General features: G+C 40.8%; 4 protein-coding genes across 4 annotated transcripts; 1 reads left to right on the top strand and 3 right to left on the bottom strand.

Annotated features, from left to right (window-relative positions):
• Positions 1-5,394: 5,394 nt before the first annotated feature.
• Positions 5,395-7,061, bottom strand: ATC70_010535 (uncharacterized protein; the record flags this gene model as incomplete). Its single annotated transcript, XM_064829748.1, has 8 exons — positions 5,395-6,106; positions 6,161-6,248; positions 6,311-6,328; positions 6,382-6,528; positions 6,598-6,749; positions 6,807-6,864; positions 6,923-6,984; positions 7,042-7,061. The coding sequence occupies 8 exons, from the start codon at positions 7,059-7,061 to the stop codon at positions 5,395-5,397; spliced, it is 1,257 nt and encodes a 418-aa protein (XP_064682250.1).
• A 1,826-nt stretch (positions 7,062-8,887) lies between these two features.
• ATC70_010534 (uncharacterized protein) lies at positions 8,888-9,872 on the top strand (the record flags this gene model as incomplete). The annotated part of the gene is made up of 4 exons (XM_064829747.1): positions 8,888-8,923; positions 8,984-9,320; positions 9,392-9,414; positions 9,483-9,872. The coding sequence occupies 4 exons, from the start codon at positions 8,888-8,890 to the stop codon at positions 9,870-9,872; spliced, it is 786 nt and encodes a 261-aa protein (XP_064682249.1).
• Positions 9,873-10,549: 677 nt separating this feature from the next.
• Positions 10,550-13,223, bottom strand: ATC70_010533 (uncharacterized protein; the record flags this gene model as incomplete). The annotated part of the gene is made up of 2 exons (XM_064829746.1): positions 10,550-11,373; positions 11,432-13,223. 2 exons carry the CDS (start codon positions 13,221-13,223, stop codon positions 10,550-10,552), a joined length of 2,616 nt encoding a protein of 871 aa, XP_064682248.1.
• Positions 13,224-14,018: 795 nt separating this feature from the next.
• Positions 14,019-16,390, bottom strand: ATC70_010532 (uncharacterized protein; the record flags this gene model as incomplete). Its single annotated transcript, XM_064829745.1, has 2 exons — positions 14,019-15,043; positions 15,097-16,390. The coding sequence occupies 2 exons, from the start codon at positions 16,388-16,390 to the stop codon at positions 14,019-14,021; spliced, it is 2,319 nt and encodes a 772-aa protein (XP_064682247.1).
• Positions 16,391-16,625: the final 235 nt, after the last annotated feature.

The following is a 16,625-nucleotide window of genomic DNA, read 5'->3' as shown; positions in this document are numbered from 1 at the left end:
TCAAATGCCATCTGATGATTTGATGAGCTCTTATTGCATGCATGACGTCTGCGATGCTAATTATATATCAATTGACATGAGGATATCTTTCTGAAAGAGCTTGGCCAGCTACGTGGCATCTTACGTTGAAAATCAACGGTTAATCTACTAATAAGATAGATGAGCCCAAATCAGGATGCATCTGTATAAATTAAGGTAAAAGCTATCATCATTAACTCAGTTTTGGTCGTTGAATTCAGAATTAGGTAATTTGTACCAGGAATTGGAGGGATTTCAGTGGCTCAAAGGATTTCTGTAGATCTTTTTCTCAACGAAACAGATTTAGCTGTCATAGATATCGTTAAAACGAACTGAAGCATCTAGTAACATGTCATGGTTGATGCCACATGTGCCACTGGCTGCATAATAAAGAGCCACATCTACTCCATTTCAAGCATAGAACAGGTGAGTTCCATGCATACTGTTGCGTCGCCGTTTGTCTGTTTTGCTTACTTGGAAGAGCAGGCGTCTTGAATGTCGAAACATGTGTTTATTGTTGCGTTGACCAGGCCATTGCAACTGAGCAATCTTCTAATGCCAATGAAAGGGTTTTGTACAGCCTCATACCCACTAAACCGAGTTCGCTCTTACTCTTGTTTATGCCTTATCGTCGAGATATGAATGCATTTATCAATTATCACTTGTTTGGACATACCATCAATGCAAGAGCCAAGCAACCATGGTCAAATTCTTGATCCACAACCTATCATCTTCTTATCTGATGCTACATTCAAATGCCGGAATCCTTGTTTTTGATCTGTTGAATGCTAAGCAATGCAAATGGCCATGACAAGCATCTATAAAGAGCCTGGAATTGCGCAAATATATTGAATACAACACTGAAATGCTTAGTTTCATTATTCCACTGCCCTCAAGTTTTCAAATGCTCAACTAATAAATATCCAAGTACTCGTGTTCCCATCTCTTATCTTCACTATATATATTGTAAAGCATTCAAAAAAAGTAGACAAACCGATCGTATCCTTTGAAAAATCTAAAGAACTGAGTACCATACAAAGTGAATAAACCACTGGCGGAGCTGGCATTGAAGAGGGGTTTGGAGGAGGTGCTAAGCCCATCCACCAAGAACATAGCGCATCTAATTCAATATTTGGTATCATTGACTTATGAGGCAGTTTTACCGTAGCGAAGTGAAGGTGCAAAATCATAGTATTCGAGCAGCATATTAGGACTTTCACTTCCTTTATTAATGAGCTTACCAACAACATAACGTATCAAAATTTGCATGAATTAGTCTTACCAAAATCAATATGCCTCCTATTCGAATTAGAAGTTGCACAGGCTTCAGAACTGCCCTTCCAGAAGACTTCAGCTACCAAAGATGTGATTCATGTCGTATAAATAAAGCCATAAAGCAAAAATACGACCAAATTGGACAGCTTTCAAGCCTTTATATCTTGACATGTAGACCTTTCTGAGCCATCGGGATAACACCAAACAATTGTACTTGAGTAGTAATAACTTCCTGACACCTTTGCTCAACTTTTTGGGCAAAAAAAAAAAAATGGCCAAAAATCGACCAAAAAGCAGGAGAGGTACCTCATGCTTTTCATCGAAAATCAAATGATTGCATTTTTGACCTTGAAAATGAAGAATTTTACTATGGTATACGAGCCTTTCAGCACTTCGGGTGGTTTCCTGACCTACGCTTCGCTTCGGTGGAAACCAACCTACGTTCAAACGGCTCGCGCTGCCGCGGGCCTTTGGCTAATATCCCAAAATTAATATAGCTAAAATGTTAGAAGAGGAACCCTGATTGTTGATTGATATGTAATCACTAATCGTATGAGTGTTTATGCTTCGGATGGTTCTCACCGAAGCGTAGCAAAGGTAGAGAACCAACCTGCGCAGCGGCAGCTCGTGCTACTGATTGCTCTTGCGTATTTTATCAAAATACTGCTACTTTCATTTTGACCCTCCACTTACACATAGTAACCCTTCATATTATCTGTGGATCTGATTCTTATGTGATGTTCTACATCCATATACACGTAGCTACTTCATATACGGGCAAGCAGCATACTGGTATTCCCACTTTTTAGTCCTTAGTGTCCCTAATACAGCAAAATATGAGTGCATTTGAGCTGCATTTTCTTGCGTTCAAGGCCGTTTTAGATCGTCAGAATAGCCCCAAATGGTTGCTTTCATATGGCAGTTACTTTCTGACACTTTTGCTCGACTTTTTGGGGACCTAAAAAACATGGTCAAAAATCGACCAAAAAGCATGAGGTATCCCTCATGGTTTTCATCGAAAATCAAACGACCGCATTTTTCATCTTGATAATGGAGACTTTTACTATGGTATATCTTGAATCAAAATGTTTCTATCAATCCAAAGCAACCTCTGAAATTATCTTTGTGGGACTTTGATATGTAAAATTTCGACATTTTGGCCATAAATCTCTTTTCATATTTTTACAAATCATTCAATAAGTGAATTCAAAACATCTATTTTACTTAGTACCATTGGAAGCGCCTTGAAAAGTACTCCAGGAAAGCTTAAGGAAGCATGGGGTGATTATCATACTTCACTTAGTCGAATCTGCAAAAATAGCTCGATCGAGTCCAAAATTATCAAAATATGTCCAATCTGGAACAGACTATGATTCTGGGTTTGAATTAATTTTGGCTGGTAGGGCCAGCTGGAAAACTCATGCCCTTTTCATAAGGCAATACAGTAGTAAATGCCCTTGAAGCGTATAGAAAGTAGGTGGCAGGTCATAGCACTATCGTTTATGATGATATTTTATTGCCTTCTATATCGTTCATAATGATATTTTATTGCATTCTATATTTAATAACGTTAGTCTGGACATTGACAATGCATGGGTTGCATAAAATGTCTGCAGTAAGTAATGAAATCTCTGAGGCTCTGAGACGTCGCTCAAATAAAACATTGACAGCACTGAGCAGAGGAAAGAGGGTAGAAATTACAGTGGTTTTTGTTGATTGATTGTAAAATCATTATTCTCATATGAGCCAGGTCTGATAGATGCCTTGAAACTCAGGTTCCATATTAGGATTGTAAAGTGCAAAAGTACTGAACATTTATTATGTTATGATATCGAATCAAAATGTTTCTCTCGATCCAAAGCAGCCTCTGAAAACACTTTTATGAGTTTTTCGTATGCAAAATCTGGCTATTTTCGCTAAAAACCTCATTTCATATTTTATTAAATTGCTCAATAAGTTCAGTCAAAGTATTTATTACAATCAGTACTATTGGAAGCGCCTTGAAAAGTACTTTAAGAATGTATTAGGAGGCCTAGGGTGGTCGTTACAGTTTATATAGTCGAATGTCACAAAACAGATTACAGAAGTCGAAAAAGGACGAAATCTGTCCAATCTTGAACAGAAAAAAAAAGACCTGAGTTTGAATCAATTTTGGCGGGTGGCATTGCTGCTGGCTGACCTAAATGCCTTTCTGTTGATGATAATGATGATTGCGATGCTGATTAAATGGGGATCATGGAATTGAAAGGACAATTGCTTAGCGCAAATACTTTTTTTTTCTTGGGATTTTTGCCTTATGAAAGTGTCTTTTGCCTTATGAAAGTGTCTTTTGCAATGACAATATCTCAAAAAATGTCGCGCAGGGCGACGCCGACATCGAGCGTAGCGAGATAGATCGGCTAGTCATACTAATACAAGCGATTGCTCATCCTATGACCATGTTAACTTTTATTTGTACCTTTAATAAGTGAAAATTAACATTTGTGGAAAGGGCTACTATACATGTAATGTAAAAAGTTTTCTATTTCAGCTGTTGCGGGATATTGACCTTCAAAGTGATGCGTACAAATGAAATCACTGAATCCATTTATCCTCAAGTGAGTACACGCTGTAATGATCTATATATAACCTTGATGTTGCTCACAAACATACAGAGTACATATTTGTTTCAGCCAAATACCCGCCTAGAATGAGAAGCTGCCGATGGTACATGATGATGGCATATAAATGCTTCAAGCCTGGTATCTCACTCTGTTTCAAGGCAAGGAAAATGCAACAGAATAATTGTTGCTTAGCAACCCTATCGGATAAATAATTGTAAGCAGGATGATGATTTATTTTGGGATGAGATGGCATTTCGTTGTGCATGTAGATCAGTGATCTTTTGCGCATGAAAATCACAATCGAACAGTAACGTAAGACAGCCATTAGCGCGTTTTTTCTTTTAAACTGGGATTGGAAGTGCAACAAGTGCTGTTTACATTGCTTGCTCACCACTCAATGCCATGAATCCCCTATATTTACTTTAGTATTTCCGCGCATTGTGTGCTTCGTCGCAAATATGTGTAACTGGATATTAATCTGCCGCAATCATGTAATAAGATAAATACTACCTATGAATGCAATGCTTATCTAAGATACCGAGGCTATATATAGGCCTTGTTCATTGCTTGAATGCGAAATACTAGAACATGTTACGTTCAAATAATGGATCTTTTGGCGCTTTACTGTGTTGCGCATGAAATCAAACATATGGCAAACCTGAATTGGCCTCGTCAAGGCAAACTTAATCGATCGATTCAGGACATGAAACGTAAACAGGTATTGATGTATTCGAGGTCTTCCAGGGGTCCATCAAGTCAGAATCACATTCAGCTTCAGCAAACTGGTATATGTTATAAGATGTTAAATAAGCTTCAATTACATCGCCTTCTGATTCCTGTTTACCGCGGCTAAGCTACCTAGTTCTGCATAATCTCTATGACCATATAAAAGATGGAGAAGGAATATAGAACATGTTTTTATTGGTCAACCCACGGCAACTGTGGCGGGCTCATATCATGAGCACACCTTTTCCAAAGTATCGGGAAACTAATCCTTCACTTCCTCTGCCTCTCCCCCCCCCCCACTTGGCCACATTAAGTTGATTTAAAATGAACATACGCTCCCACGCAATGGAGCTGATTTATGGTAAGGAATCTTAATTTGCTCTATAACTGTGTAACTAGCAGAAATATATAGGAACATGGCAAGATGTTTTCATGAAGTGTGAAAATGAAAACGAGATTACATTTGGAACCAAATGTCAGCCTATCAGTCATTTATTTACCAACCTGAAACTCAAGATGCTAACAAAGGAGGGGCGGCATGGGGACTTGTATACAAATGCTACCATGTCTGCCCAAAAAATCAAGCACCCACATGTGTGGAAATATGTAAAAGCCTTTTATTTACAATAAACAGGGTCTAGAAAGAAAAGCTAAATGTGAACAATGTTTGCATGGAGCAAGCATTTAAAAAAAAAGTTGAAATAAATATAATTTTTTTGTATCTACATTGGAAAACAACAAGGGTAAAGAAGAGTGTTCATTTCATTGGCTACTACAGTCTTCTCGTTGCGTTTGATGGTGTAAACGAAGCTGAAGTCGATGGCAATGGAGGAGGGTGTGGTAATTGCATTGGCAGTTGTCCTCTATGTTGCAGCCAAGGAGATGAAGATGTAGATGAATTAGACGTTGTATTAGAAGGCGATGATGTGGGCGTTTGGTTATTTTGCTTAATCTTGTCCACTGTTTCGTTTTTGACATGGTGAGATGGCATGGGTAACGGCAAGACTCTGGTAGAGAACAATCTGCTTTTATCTTCAGGTACTGGTGTTGGAGGAAAAGAAGCTATTTTCTCGTCATTATTGCTTGATAGCAAATTCTGCATTGACATTGGAGAAGGGCGAAAGATCTCCTTTGGAGAGGGTAAAGTAGGCCGCATGTCAAAAGTTTTGTTGTACTCGTATCTACATTCAATCAACTGCGGTTCAGGTAAAGGCGATGGCGATCTTCCATAAAATGCAGAAGAAGAAGGAGGATATGATGGATGATGCTGCTGCTGCTGTTGATGCTGATGATGATGATGCTGTTGCTGTTGCTGTTGCTGAAGTGAAAGTTGCATAGACGATGGCACTTGGGATGCTTGCTGGTATTGAGAGTGCCTCCGGTGTAGATGTGGTTGTGGTCTTGGCATTGGACTATCCTGTGGAGAATAATCATCTTCATCTGATTCGTATTCGTCCTGTCTCTTTCGTCGCTTGCCAGAAGCACTATCATGCCGTGAGTTGTCTATGCTGCGCATCAGACCCAATTCTTTAGGTTACCTTGCACTGGATGATGAGCTTCTTGGCTCTTTTCTGATTCTAATCCGTACGCCTTGATCAGAAAAAGATCTGGTAAGAAAGGTAGATTCTATATTGTTAATGGTATTAGATGAAGTATTCTTTCATCAGCTACTACTCGCGATATAATACCTGACATGCCAGGGAAACCTATGAGATGTGTTAAATGACTGTGAATATCAACCCTTCTCATCGCGACTTACTCTTTGGAGAGTATACTTGAAACACGTCTGATACAATGGAGCATAGACGATTGACAAGAGGACCATCTATTTCGTACAGGGTAAATTTCAATCTATAGTATCCTTCTAAACGGACACTGATGTCTGAGAATATAAAGAAGCCACCATCTATCATCATGATATGTCAAAATTTGAACCATCAAAGCGCCTAAAAAAAAAAAAAAGCAGAGCACGAACCTGTATTGTCATGATCTTTAAGTTTATGGAGAGATTGTACGACGGTTCCAGCTGTAGTTCTATTACCATTGACGAAATGTAAATCTGTCTCGCCACGTACATCAGTTAATGTGGCGTATAGAAAAAAGTATGGATTTTGAAGGTATTCATCACTAAATGTAACGAAAGCTTAATTTTGTATTTTCTTAATTTGGTACAATTGCACTTACTCTGGCTGATTGCTCGATAGCTGTATGATAGGAGGAGGATCAATGGGCCTTCTGTCGACTGATGCGAGATCTTAGTCGGTCTGTTTACATTTGATAAGACGGCACAAATGTCTTACCTTTCTCTTTGAAACTACACAATCTTGCTTTGGATGGCTGCTGGCGTACAACCAAATGAAACCTTGATAAAATATACGTTAACGTCCATGATACTTGGCACATTGCATTGGTAGCTTACAAAGATGAGCGTGTATTCATATTGATTGTTGATGTTTTGCTGACTTTTTAAATGGTTCGCTTCAATGTTGAATGTTGATGCTGAGATGCTCTTTCCAGATATATTGCTCGATCAGGGGTTGCAAGATGAAGCAGAAATCAGGAATGATGTATGGGATGAAAGACAAGTATTTGTTTGTTATATTACTTAATACAAAAAGTGTAGAAATAGAAAGGCTACAGCATGGAATGTCTAAATTAGGCAAAAAAAACAAGTAGTATAGATATGTTAAAAACGAAAAGAGCGAGGAAAAAGCGAAAGAAAGAAAGAAAGAAAAGAAGTTTAATAATTTGGGGTTATTTTTTGTCAATTTTATATAAAAAAAATTGTCTAAATATAATAATAACACAAAAAAAAAAAAAATCTTATTGTCACAACGCTTTCTTTCCTTTCTGTTTCCCCCCCCCCCTTTTTTTTTTTTTTTTTCCTCTCTTCCCTACCTCCTTCTGATTTCAGTTTCAAATTGATGTTAATGAAGGGAACCCCGAGTTCCAGGATAAAAGAATGAGTAAGCCAATCATTCTTTCATGTATTCATCATATCACCTTGTAGCTGCATACACAATACAACATCCGCTCCTACATCCATCATCCATTGATCCGTGCCTTGTTTCATTTTGTTGCATCGCAACACATAATTTTGGTACCATATTTCTACTTTTTCCAATGTTTTTCGTGCTAAACCACCTATTTACACTCTTGTGCAATTGCCAGATCAGATTGACGCAAGTAGTATCCAAGGAAATCGAGTTGATTTAGTGGCTATGATAGCCAGCAGGCAATGTATTGGCTAACTCCGATATAGCGGGGGCAGCAGGGAGGCACAAAACCACAGTTATGGTTTTCTTGCAATGGAAATCCTAAATGAATCTGGTTTCATTTTCTTCGCTGTTTAAAGTAGCCTTTTTTCCTAAGCACACCATATGCTTAGCCCTTCTAGAATAAAAGGAAAAATTGAGGCGTAAATGCCTCAAAATTTTTTTGGCCCAGCATGTAGTTTTGATCCAATGCTGTACCTCAAAAATCATACATCATTGGAAAGACACATATCTATAAAAATATACTTTTTGAAGTCGGAGATCTACAATGTTATAATAGCAATGTGACCAAATGTAGATGGGCTTAACATTTGAGCGAAATACAACAAGGTAGAAGGGTTGGGTTGGGTTGTCAAATGTAACGCTGATGAAACTAGAAGAAAAACCATGTTGTCGGTACAAATAAATCGGTAAATGTAATGAGAAATCCTGAAAAATAATCATCTGGATATTTGTAATAAAATCAGGGTGAAGAAATCCAGCTCTGTCATGTTTCACTAAATGTTAACTCGCAGAGAGCCTTCTTCTAGCGCTAATTCAACGTGACATGGCTTTTGCTTTATTTGGTCAATATAAATTCACACAAGATGTATCACCACATATTGTGTAACTGCTTAAATTGCATGCAAAAAAAAAAAACTTTTTGTTTCAAACACAAGACCTAGTTTAGCATCGAATTGAAATTGAAATAGGTTTCACTATGAGAGGGACTCGAGGGGAAAAGAGTCAGAAAAGAATGGGATCTGCTTTTTACGAAAATACAGGTGACACATTTACGCCTACTGGCAAGCCATTGGGGCCTGACGAATGATTGCCCCTCTTTTAAGCATTTAACATGTGCGGTACCCAGCAAATGGGATAGAGATGAACCCCATTCGACGTCATCTAGTAGAGGCCATGGTGCTTGAAGGGGTAGTTTTCCATTTCAATCACAAAAATCAGATATACCACAAATACATCTCTTTCTTTCCTTATCAGATATTTACAGAAATGGTTTTCTCTGCCTCTGAATTTAGACCTTTTACTGTAAATGATCATAGAAACATAATCTAATGTAGTCTAATACTAACATTTGGCATTGATCAGCTCGAAAAAGTCGAACGCGTCAATCACAACGTCAGTCTTTTCCGTTTCAAGCTTCCCAATGAGACAGATGTTGCTGGTTTGCCTGTTGCTTCTTGCGTTGTCTTCCGCTCCAACATTACAAAGGATGGTAAGACGGAAGAGGTCATTCGCCCTTACACTCCTACCTCTGTCGAGTCCCTCAAGGGCTATGTTGACTTTGCCATCAAGGATTATCCTCAAGGTGTTATGAGCAGCTATGTGCATTCGATGAAGGTAGGAGACACTATCGATATCAAGGGCCCTTTTGAAAAGTGGAACTGGGAAAAGAAGCCTGTTGCTCACGTTGGCATGGTTGCTGGTATGTATCCATACACTGTGATAAATGTCATATATTAGATGTTGATTCGTTTTATTGCATTGTCCTTGTAGGCGGTACTGGTATCACACCTATGGTAAGATATCTTGAGGAAATGGTGTGATTCTGCTTGAAGATGAGTAATGCTCATCGAATTATTATTAGCTTCAATTGTTGCGCAAGGTATTTGGCCCCGAATCCACTGATAAGACCTCCAAATTCACCTTGATCTTTGGTAACACTACTGAGGAGGACATCTTATTCAAAGACGAGTTGGATGGCTATGCAAAGGCTTTCCCTGACCGCTTCAGTGTTCACTACATCTTGGAAAAGCCTGCTTCCGGCTGGACTGGTCACAAAGGCTATGTTACTCTCGACTTGATCAAGAACACCATGCCCAAGCCCGATGTCGAATCCTCTGTTATTTTTGTGTGTGGTCCCCCTCCATTGATGGAAGCTGTTAGCGGCGACAAGAATCCTGACAAGAGCCAGGGCACTTTGAGAGGTTTCTTGAAGGAGCTTGGTTATATCCAAGATCGTGTTTACAAGCTTTAGTTTTGATGAAATAAATAATTTATTGGGCATCTAAAAATCCCACACCAACATTCGATTACGAGCAAAACGGCTGGCGATCAATATTCGACATGTACGTAACTGCATGCAAAGACTGACAGGGCAGTGTTTCATAGACGTTTCAAGACCTGGTAATGCCTGACATCTAGAGTACCCATTGTCTATACAATAAGATGCGCTGATTTAAATGGCATCCAGGTTATCTCTCATAGCTAGCGCAAACATACTTTATCGCTTGCTTGGGGCTCGTGGATTTATTTACAACAAAATACGGCATTGATGATGCATCCATTCTGGATTGGTCGAGTTTCGTAATATGACCATGCACTTTCATGCCAGATGAAGCTGTGATACAGGCACGAATCCGAGTCGTTGGTTCATGCTATCAAAATCAGGCACACAATCGGTCAAACACAAGATATGAGATCACATGCTGTTTCAAGGGATATAACTGTTTGTTTTATTTGAATTGTTGGGTGCATTTGTACATATAGAATGAGTCAGATAAAGCGCGAAAGAAAATAGGCGAAATGAAACAGAAGGCACTTTTTGTTAGCATGTGGAGTATATTTATAGTGGTGTGTCGTGTAGTACAGTATAGTATAGAAGCTGCCGTCTTGTTCGTATTGTGTATGCAAAGAATAGAGGGTATAAGTTGTTCAAGATGTGGATGTAGTATACTGCTGGAATTTGTAACCGCATTTCTTCATCTTCAGGGCGATCTTGGGTGGTAGGCTACAGAGCTTCTTCTTTGGTGGCTCCTGCTGCTCAGTGGGATGGCCAATGTCCAGAGTGATTGTAAGGATTTTATCGCCTAATTGACTGAAATCCCTCTTGATGATATCAACAACGTCGTCAAATGGAATAAAGTACAGTGGACTGGCAATGAATAGCGATTTATCCTGATGAATCATGCTGTTGAGTGTAGGCCATAGCCTTGCTTTACTGTCAGAATGGATGGGTTTTCGCTTCAGGGTCAAATAAGAGTAGCTAGACCAGAACTCTTCCAACGACAGGCCGAGAAACAGACTGACTTGAAGATCAACAACGTAGTAGACTGGCAATTGCGGGTTAATTTGCACTGTATAAAGAGGTGTGTAGTTGCATTCGCGCTCTTTGATCCAGTTCTCGGGTGGTGGTGTATGGATGGGTGAATGCAGCTGCTGTTGCTCTGCAGATATATCCGTTGATGCATGAAACAAATTCTTCTTGGAGGGAGGAGCACATCGCAGAAGTGATGCTCTAGCTAAAGTTTCCTTTCCGTGAACGCCAGGCTCTTGCTTTACTTGGACCACATCAGAATCAGAGTTGCGTGAATGCTTGCGACGACGACGCGGTAATGGAATATCTTCTAAATCTTCTTCTTCGTCGTCCTCTTCTTCATCCGGTGCTAAAGAAGGGCTCTTTTCTAAATCTGCTGCTTGAATCAAACGACGCTTTTTTGTATGAGGTTTAGCATTGTTACTAGCAGTTTTTGATGGTACTAGACAAAAATTGCATTAGCTTACTATTGCCTATGTCTCGCCTTGTACCACTCTTACCACGATCTGCAGCTATTGGTCCATGGTCGCTGGAAAAATCTTCTTTTTTGACTAGTATCTTCTTGTTTCGCTTCTTCTTCACCACTGGATTGGCGGCCTGCAATACCAACATGATGTCTTGATAGTCGTGTTCAGTAGCAATATCAATAGGCTCAGCATCATGGACATTGCGAGCAAAAGGATCAGCGCCGCGTTCCAGTAACAGCTCCACAATTTCGCAATGGTTATTCTCGGTTGCATCATGTAATGGTGTATCTAAATCAGCACCTTTGGAGTTGACATCAGCACCATACTTTAAAAGAGCTTTAACCACTTTAAGGTGTCCATTGAGTGCGGCTTCGTGAAGTGCTGTCCAACCAGCGTAATCCTTCTCGTTGGCATCTGCACCTAATTCCAATAACGCCTCGACACTGCCAACATCTCCTCGTTTTGCGTACTTGTGAAGGTGTGTTCGACCACTGGTGTCCTTCTTGGAAGCGTGTAATTTTACAATACTAGCTTTTTTGCTGGTGGAAGCATCACTTTCAACCGAGAGCGATTTTCTGCGACTAGTCGTTCGTTTTCTACGTCTAGGCAATGTGATAGGTCCAGTGTACTCGTCCAATTGCTGCTGCTGTTGCTGTTTTCCACTATCCATGTTGGCAAAGGCACGCAGATAGTTTTGGATCTTCCTCTCTTCTCGGGTCAACTGGCGTACAGGCTCATTACGAGAAGCTGTTTTACTAGCAATTTCATCCAAAGCGTTGCAAGCTTCCTTTTCCAATTTGACTTCGTCCATGCGTGCTGTTAGCATTTGTCGGATAGTCGGAAATGCAGCCGAAACGTGGTAGGGTTTGTTTCCCGCCTTGTCTTCCATGTTCACATCGGCTCCTGCAGCAATCAACAAACTGACTATTTCTTCGTGTCCATGACGACTGGCTTCATGCAATGGTGTGTCCATTTGATTTGTACCGAGAATATTAATGATAGCGTCTTGATCAATCAGTAGTTTAACAATATCCACATGACCACATGCACAAGACAAATGTAAAGGTGTTGCATCTTCGTTATCCTTGGCGTGGACATCAGCGCCTTGCTTGATCAAATATTGCGCTTTTTCGAGTTTGTTGGCCAAGCAAGCGCGATGGAGTGATGATCGGCCGTCATTGTCTCTGGCTAGTAACTGGTCCAGTTGCTTCATTCTGGTCTTGACAATGCGTTGACAGGTAGCATCCGTGCAGACATCAATGGGCCTCTTTTCAGCTTCGTTCAGAGCAAATACATCCGCACCAGCATCCACGAGTAATTGAACACATTCTGGTGAATTGCTGTTGCAAGCATCGTGTAGTGGGGTATCCAACCCGAAACCTCGAACATTGACTTCAGCACCCTGTTGAATGAGATATTTTGCAATTTCATACTGGCCTTTCAACGCAGCTTCATGCAAAGGTGTCCATCCAGCATTGTCTTTGAAATTGACATCAGCACCGCAATCGACCAACTCTTTTACCTTGTCCAAATGACCAGCTGTCGTGGCAGAGAATATCTTGGTGCGTCCGGCCTTGTCTTTTCTATTTGGATTTTGATATGCTTTTCTCAAACCCTTCTTTACTGCAGGTTCGGGTGATGATGAATGTGTCAGCAAACGACTACGCTTCTTCTTTTGCGGTTTGTAGTTGACCATGTCCTCGTCATCCTCTTCATCTGTGTTTGCATGTATTCTTTCTGCCTGTTTGTTTGTCGATGCAGCATGAGGCGGAGAAGATACTCTGGACAATGTGGATTTGGATGGTTGGGATATTGAATGTATCATACGAAATGGATGCTAAATTGAAGAAGTGGGTTTATTTTCGCACTTTGTCTCATATACATGCGGTAGCTTACGTTTTCGTTTTGTGTTGGTTATATAGAGCGAGAGATAGGAAATAGAAAGGTATATACAAGGTATCAAGTGGGTTTTACAAAAGAAAGAGGTTTGTTACTGTAATCGACAATGTTTAGTAACGTTAACATTGTCATCCAATGTTCAAAGTTAAAGTGTTACCTTTTATATCTTTCTGTAGGAGAGTCGGGTCAACAAGCTTCTCTTGTATACTGTTGGTTGTAATAAAAGCTAGTTTTCAACAAGAAACTGCTAGATGTGTATTTCAGTCTGGGGGGGGGGAAGGGGATTGTATAATTTTGAAAAGAAAAAGAAATGGAAATGGAAAGAATCTCACTCCAATGATATCCTGTCTTTTTCAATTGAAAGAAGCTTGTTGAGTTACAGTGACTGTTGCAAAAAAGAAAATTGAATTGAGATGCTGTAGAGGAAACAAGACATCTCATGAATTGCAACACTGGAGATCCTCTTGAGGATTTCATTGTCATCCCCGCATAAATCCAGTAAAATCAACACCAAACAAAATGCAATGATCAGAAAGCTTAAGGAGTCGTCGCAGTAATTCGATCACATTAGTAAGCTTCCGATATATCTCGGATGGACATATTGGATTTTCGGACTTGAACGTTAATTGGCATTTGAGGCAATAAAAGAGTTGCCTAACTGGATGTAGTGGGATCACTTTATTTTTATTGCTTGAAATGGGGGGGTATGTATCTTGATTCGCTACAGATGACGCTGAGATGATTGCTGGGAAGCATCTTGCTCTACATGTGGCGCTTCTTCATCTGTCATTGCCGGTGCTTTTGAATCCGTGGCAGAAGGTATATTTTTGTTTCTGTACACTTGTTCCAGTTCCTCTTGATCCAACAAAACGGTGGATGCGTCGCTTAGTTCGCCATCGTCTATATCAAATACATTTGCTTCTTCAACATGAGTCACATCCACTGTCTCTGCATCCGCCATGATGGCATCGACATCTTGCATGACATTGATCTCGTCCTCCTCATGCTCCTGGACCATGGATCCAGTCTGCTCATTCTCATGTGGTGCTCCAGTCATTACAGCATCTGTGTCCATTGCTGTGAGTTTAGTATCCAGTTCCACCTTGACAACATCTTGCATTGGCTCTTTGCTTTCAGTCTTTTGGTGTGCCACCACATCTGTCACTTGATTTGATTGGACATCAGCTGTATCCGTTGCTGATTCTGCAATGACCTTATTTTCTGACGTTGAGTGTATGGTGCTTAGATCCGCTTTTACCGCTGTTTCTTGAGACGGCTCTGCATCGGTGCTTACTGCAGGCTTCGTCAACGCATCGCTATTGCTGTGCTTGCTTAGATAATCACGCATCCACAATTTTTTTCTAGGCAGTGGTGCCGTGGGTTTCTCTGTAGGTGTTGGTGTATCTGTGCTTTTTGGCGGTTGTAATGTATTATTAGTAGTAGATGCAGATGCAATGGTATATTGTTTGGTAGATTTATGGTGGTGGTGATGGCGGCTACTTGATTTCTTTTTGCGTGGCCTTGCTCGTGTGCCTTCATCTTCGTCCGAGTTGTCATTGGCAGAATCTTCGAAAACGGATAAACTGGACAGCGATGACAATGATGAGAGGTCTGCGTTTTCTTCGTCGCTACTGTGATCGTCCAACAGGGGTGGGGCATTATCTAATGGCGCAGGCAACTCATCTCCAATATCAATGTCCCCCTCCACATCTAGCAATTCGTCGTCTGAGGTGTCTTTTGATACAGCTGTGCAGCATGTAAGTCAACAGTGCTATGGATCAAATAAGCCAACTACTTACTTTTCGGGGTGTATAGAATAGGATGGGGTTTGATGCGCTTCTCTTCTAGTCTTACGGGCTGTGGTGGCAAGGATTTCGGCTTCAACAAGATGACAGATGACTTTCTACGGCCTCCCTTGTTGGAGATCAAGTTGACTGACGGCGATCTGATCACTGGTTTTTCCTTGGGTGGTGCGCATTGACGTTTCAAGTGTTCAATCAGGCATCTTCGCTTATTCTGACATGCACAGACACCAAACTCCTTTTCAAAGCGATCCAGCATGTTTTTGATGGTGGACTTTCTTCGCCTCTCTTCCTCTTCGTCAATCACCTGGTGCTCATTGGCATCGTGTTGGCCATTCTTTTGCTTGTGCTGTTGATGCCAGTTCATGCTTTCTTTCCATGAGATGTGTCCTCTCTGCCAATTCCAACTGATGGTAACCTCCTGTCCTTTTTCAATAGCATGTCGGGCAAATAAGCCTAAATGAATCGTCTTGTCTTCACGGGACTGAGGTAGGACAACATTTCTAAGCTCTGCATTAGGATGACATGATCGACGGATATAGCGAGCCTTGTTACCGAATTGGCGAGTGTCGATGCAGAGATCCAGCGTGGGATAGAACATGATGTGGCTCAGTGGTGTGCCCAATATCACAAAATCGTTGATGGGATCAAACTTGAACTCGGATTTGAGAAGAATGTCGCCTGTCACTTCCATCAGATATCTAAGCGCAGGAATAGGTCTGGCAGCAAATAGGCCCTGATTGGAGACAGGCGTATCCATCAATACGCCTTTGGTGTACATGGTTGTTGCATCCATCGTAACAAAGGGGCCATGATCGCACAGTAAGGGGCCCTGATTGCTGCTTTCGTCGTGGAAATGCTGTTTCCATCTGTTGTTGGAGCTCCATCGGTCCCTTGCCTCTCTAAACAGGGGATGTACATAGCGAGATATGATTCTGCTCTTGACAGGTCGCTTCTTTTTGGTGTCTTTCGGTAGTGTCTCTTCTTCTGCTGCGTCCAGCTTACGAAACTTCTTTTTGGAGATGGTGATTCGCTTTGATAATTTGGGCCTCTTTCTCTTCAGACATTGGTCGCAAAGGTAGTGATCTGGGATGTTTGCGTGCGTGATGTGTACACAGAAAGCATGCTGCCACACCAGACATCGCTCACATTGGATAGTAAAGCCGTCGTCCTCTGTGGATGGACAGACACATCGGATGAGACCAGTGTCAACTGGAGGTTCGCTCTGTTGCTGCTTGCTGTTGCTGTTGTTGTGCTGTACAAATGAGTCTCTTGGAATTGGATATGCCATAATGTTACTAATCTCTCGGAGTTGCCAGTTCCTTGTTTTGTTGTTGTTTGCCTTGGTTGTATCCGGCTCTGTTTGGATCGTTTGTAATATGAAATCTAAATGGAAGAAGCGGAAAGAGAAGCCTTTTTTCAATCCGAGTCTTTTTGTTGTTGTTGTTGTTTTGGATCAAAGAGTCACAGAGATGAAAGTCAATCAGATCCAATCAAGCATCCAGTGTTTGGCAAAGATGTCGTCT

This window comes from Mucor velutinosus, assembly GCF_035048745.1.
Source record: "Mucor velutinosus strain NIH1002 chromosome Unknown tig00001564, whole genome shotgun sequence".
NCBI lineage: Eukaryota > Fungi > Mucoromycota > Mucoromycetes > Mucorales > Mucoraceae > Mucor > Mucor velutinosus.
The sequence above is the reverse complement of the archived record's forward strand: the minus strand, read 5'-3'. Positions and strand labels throughout refer to the sequence as shown.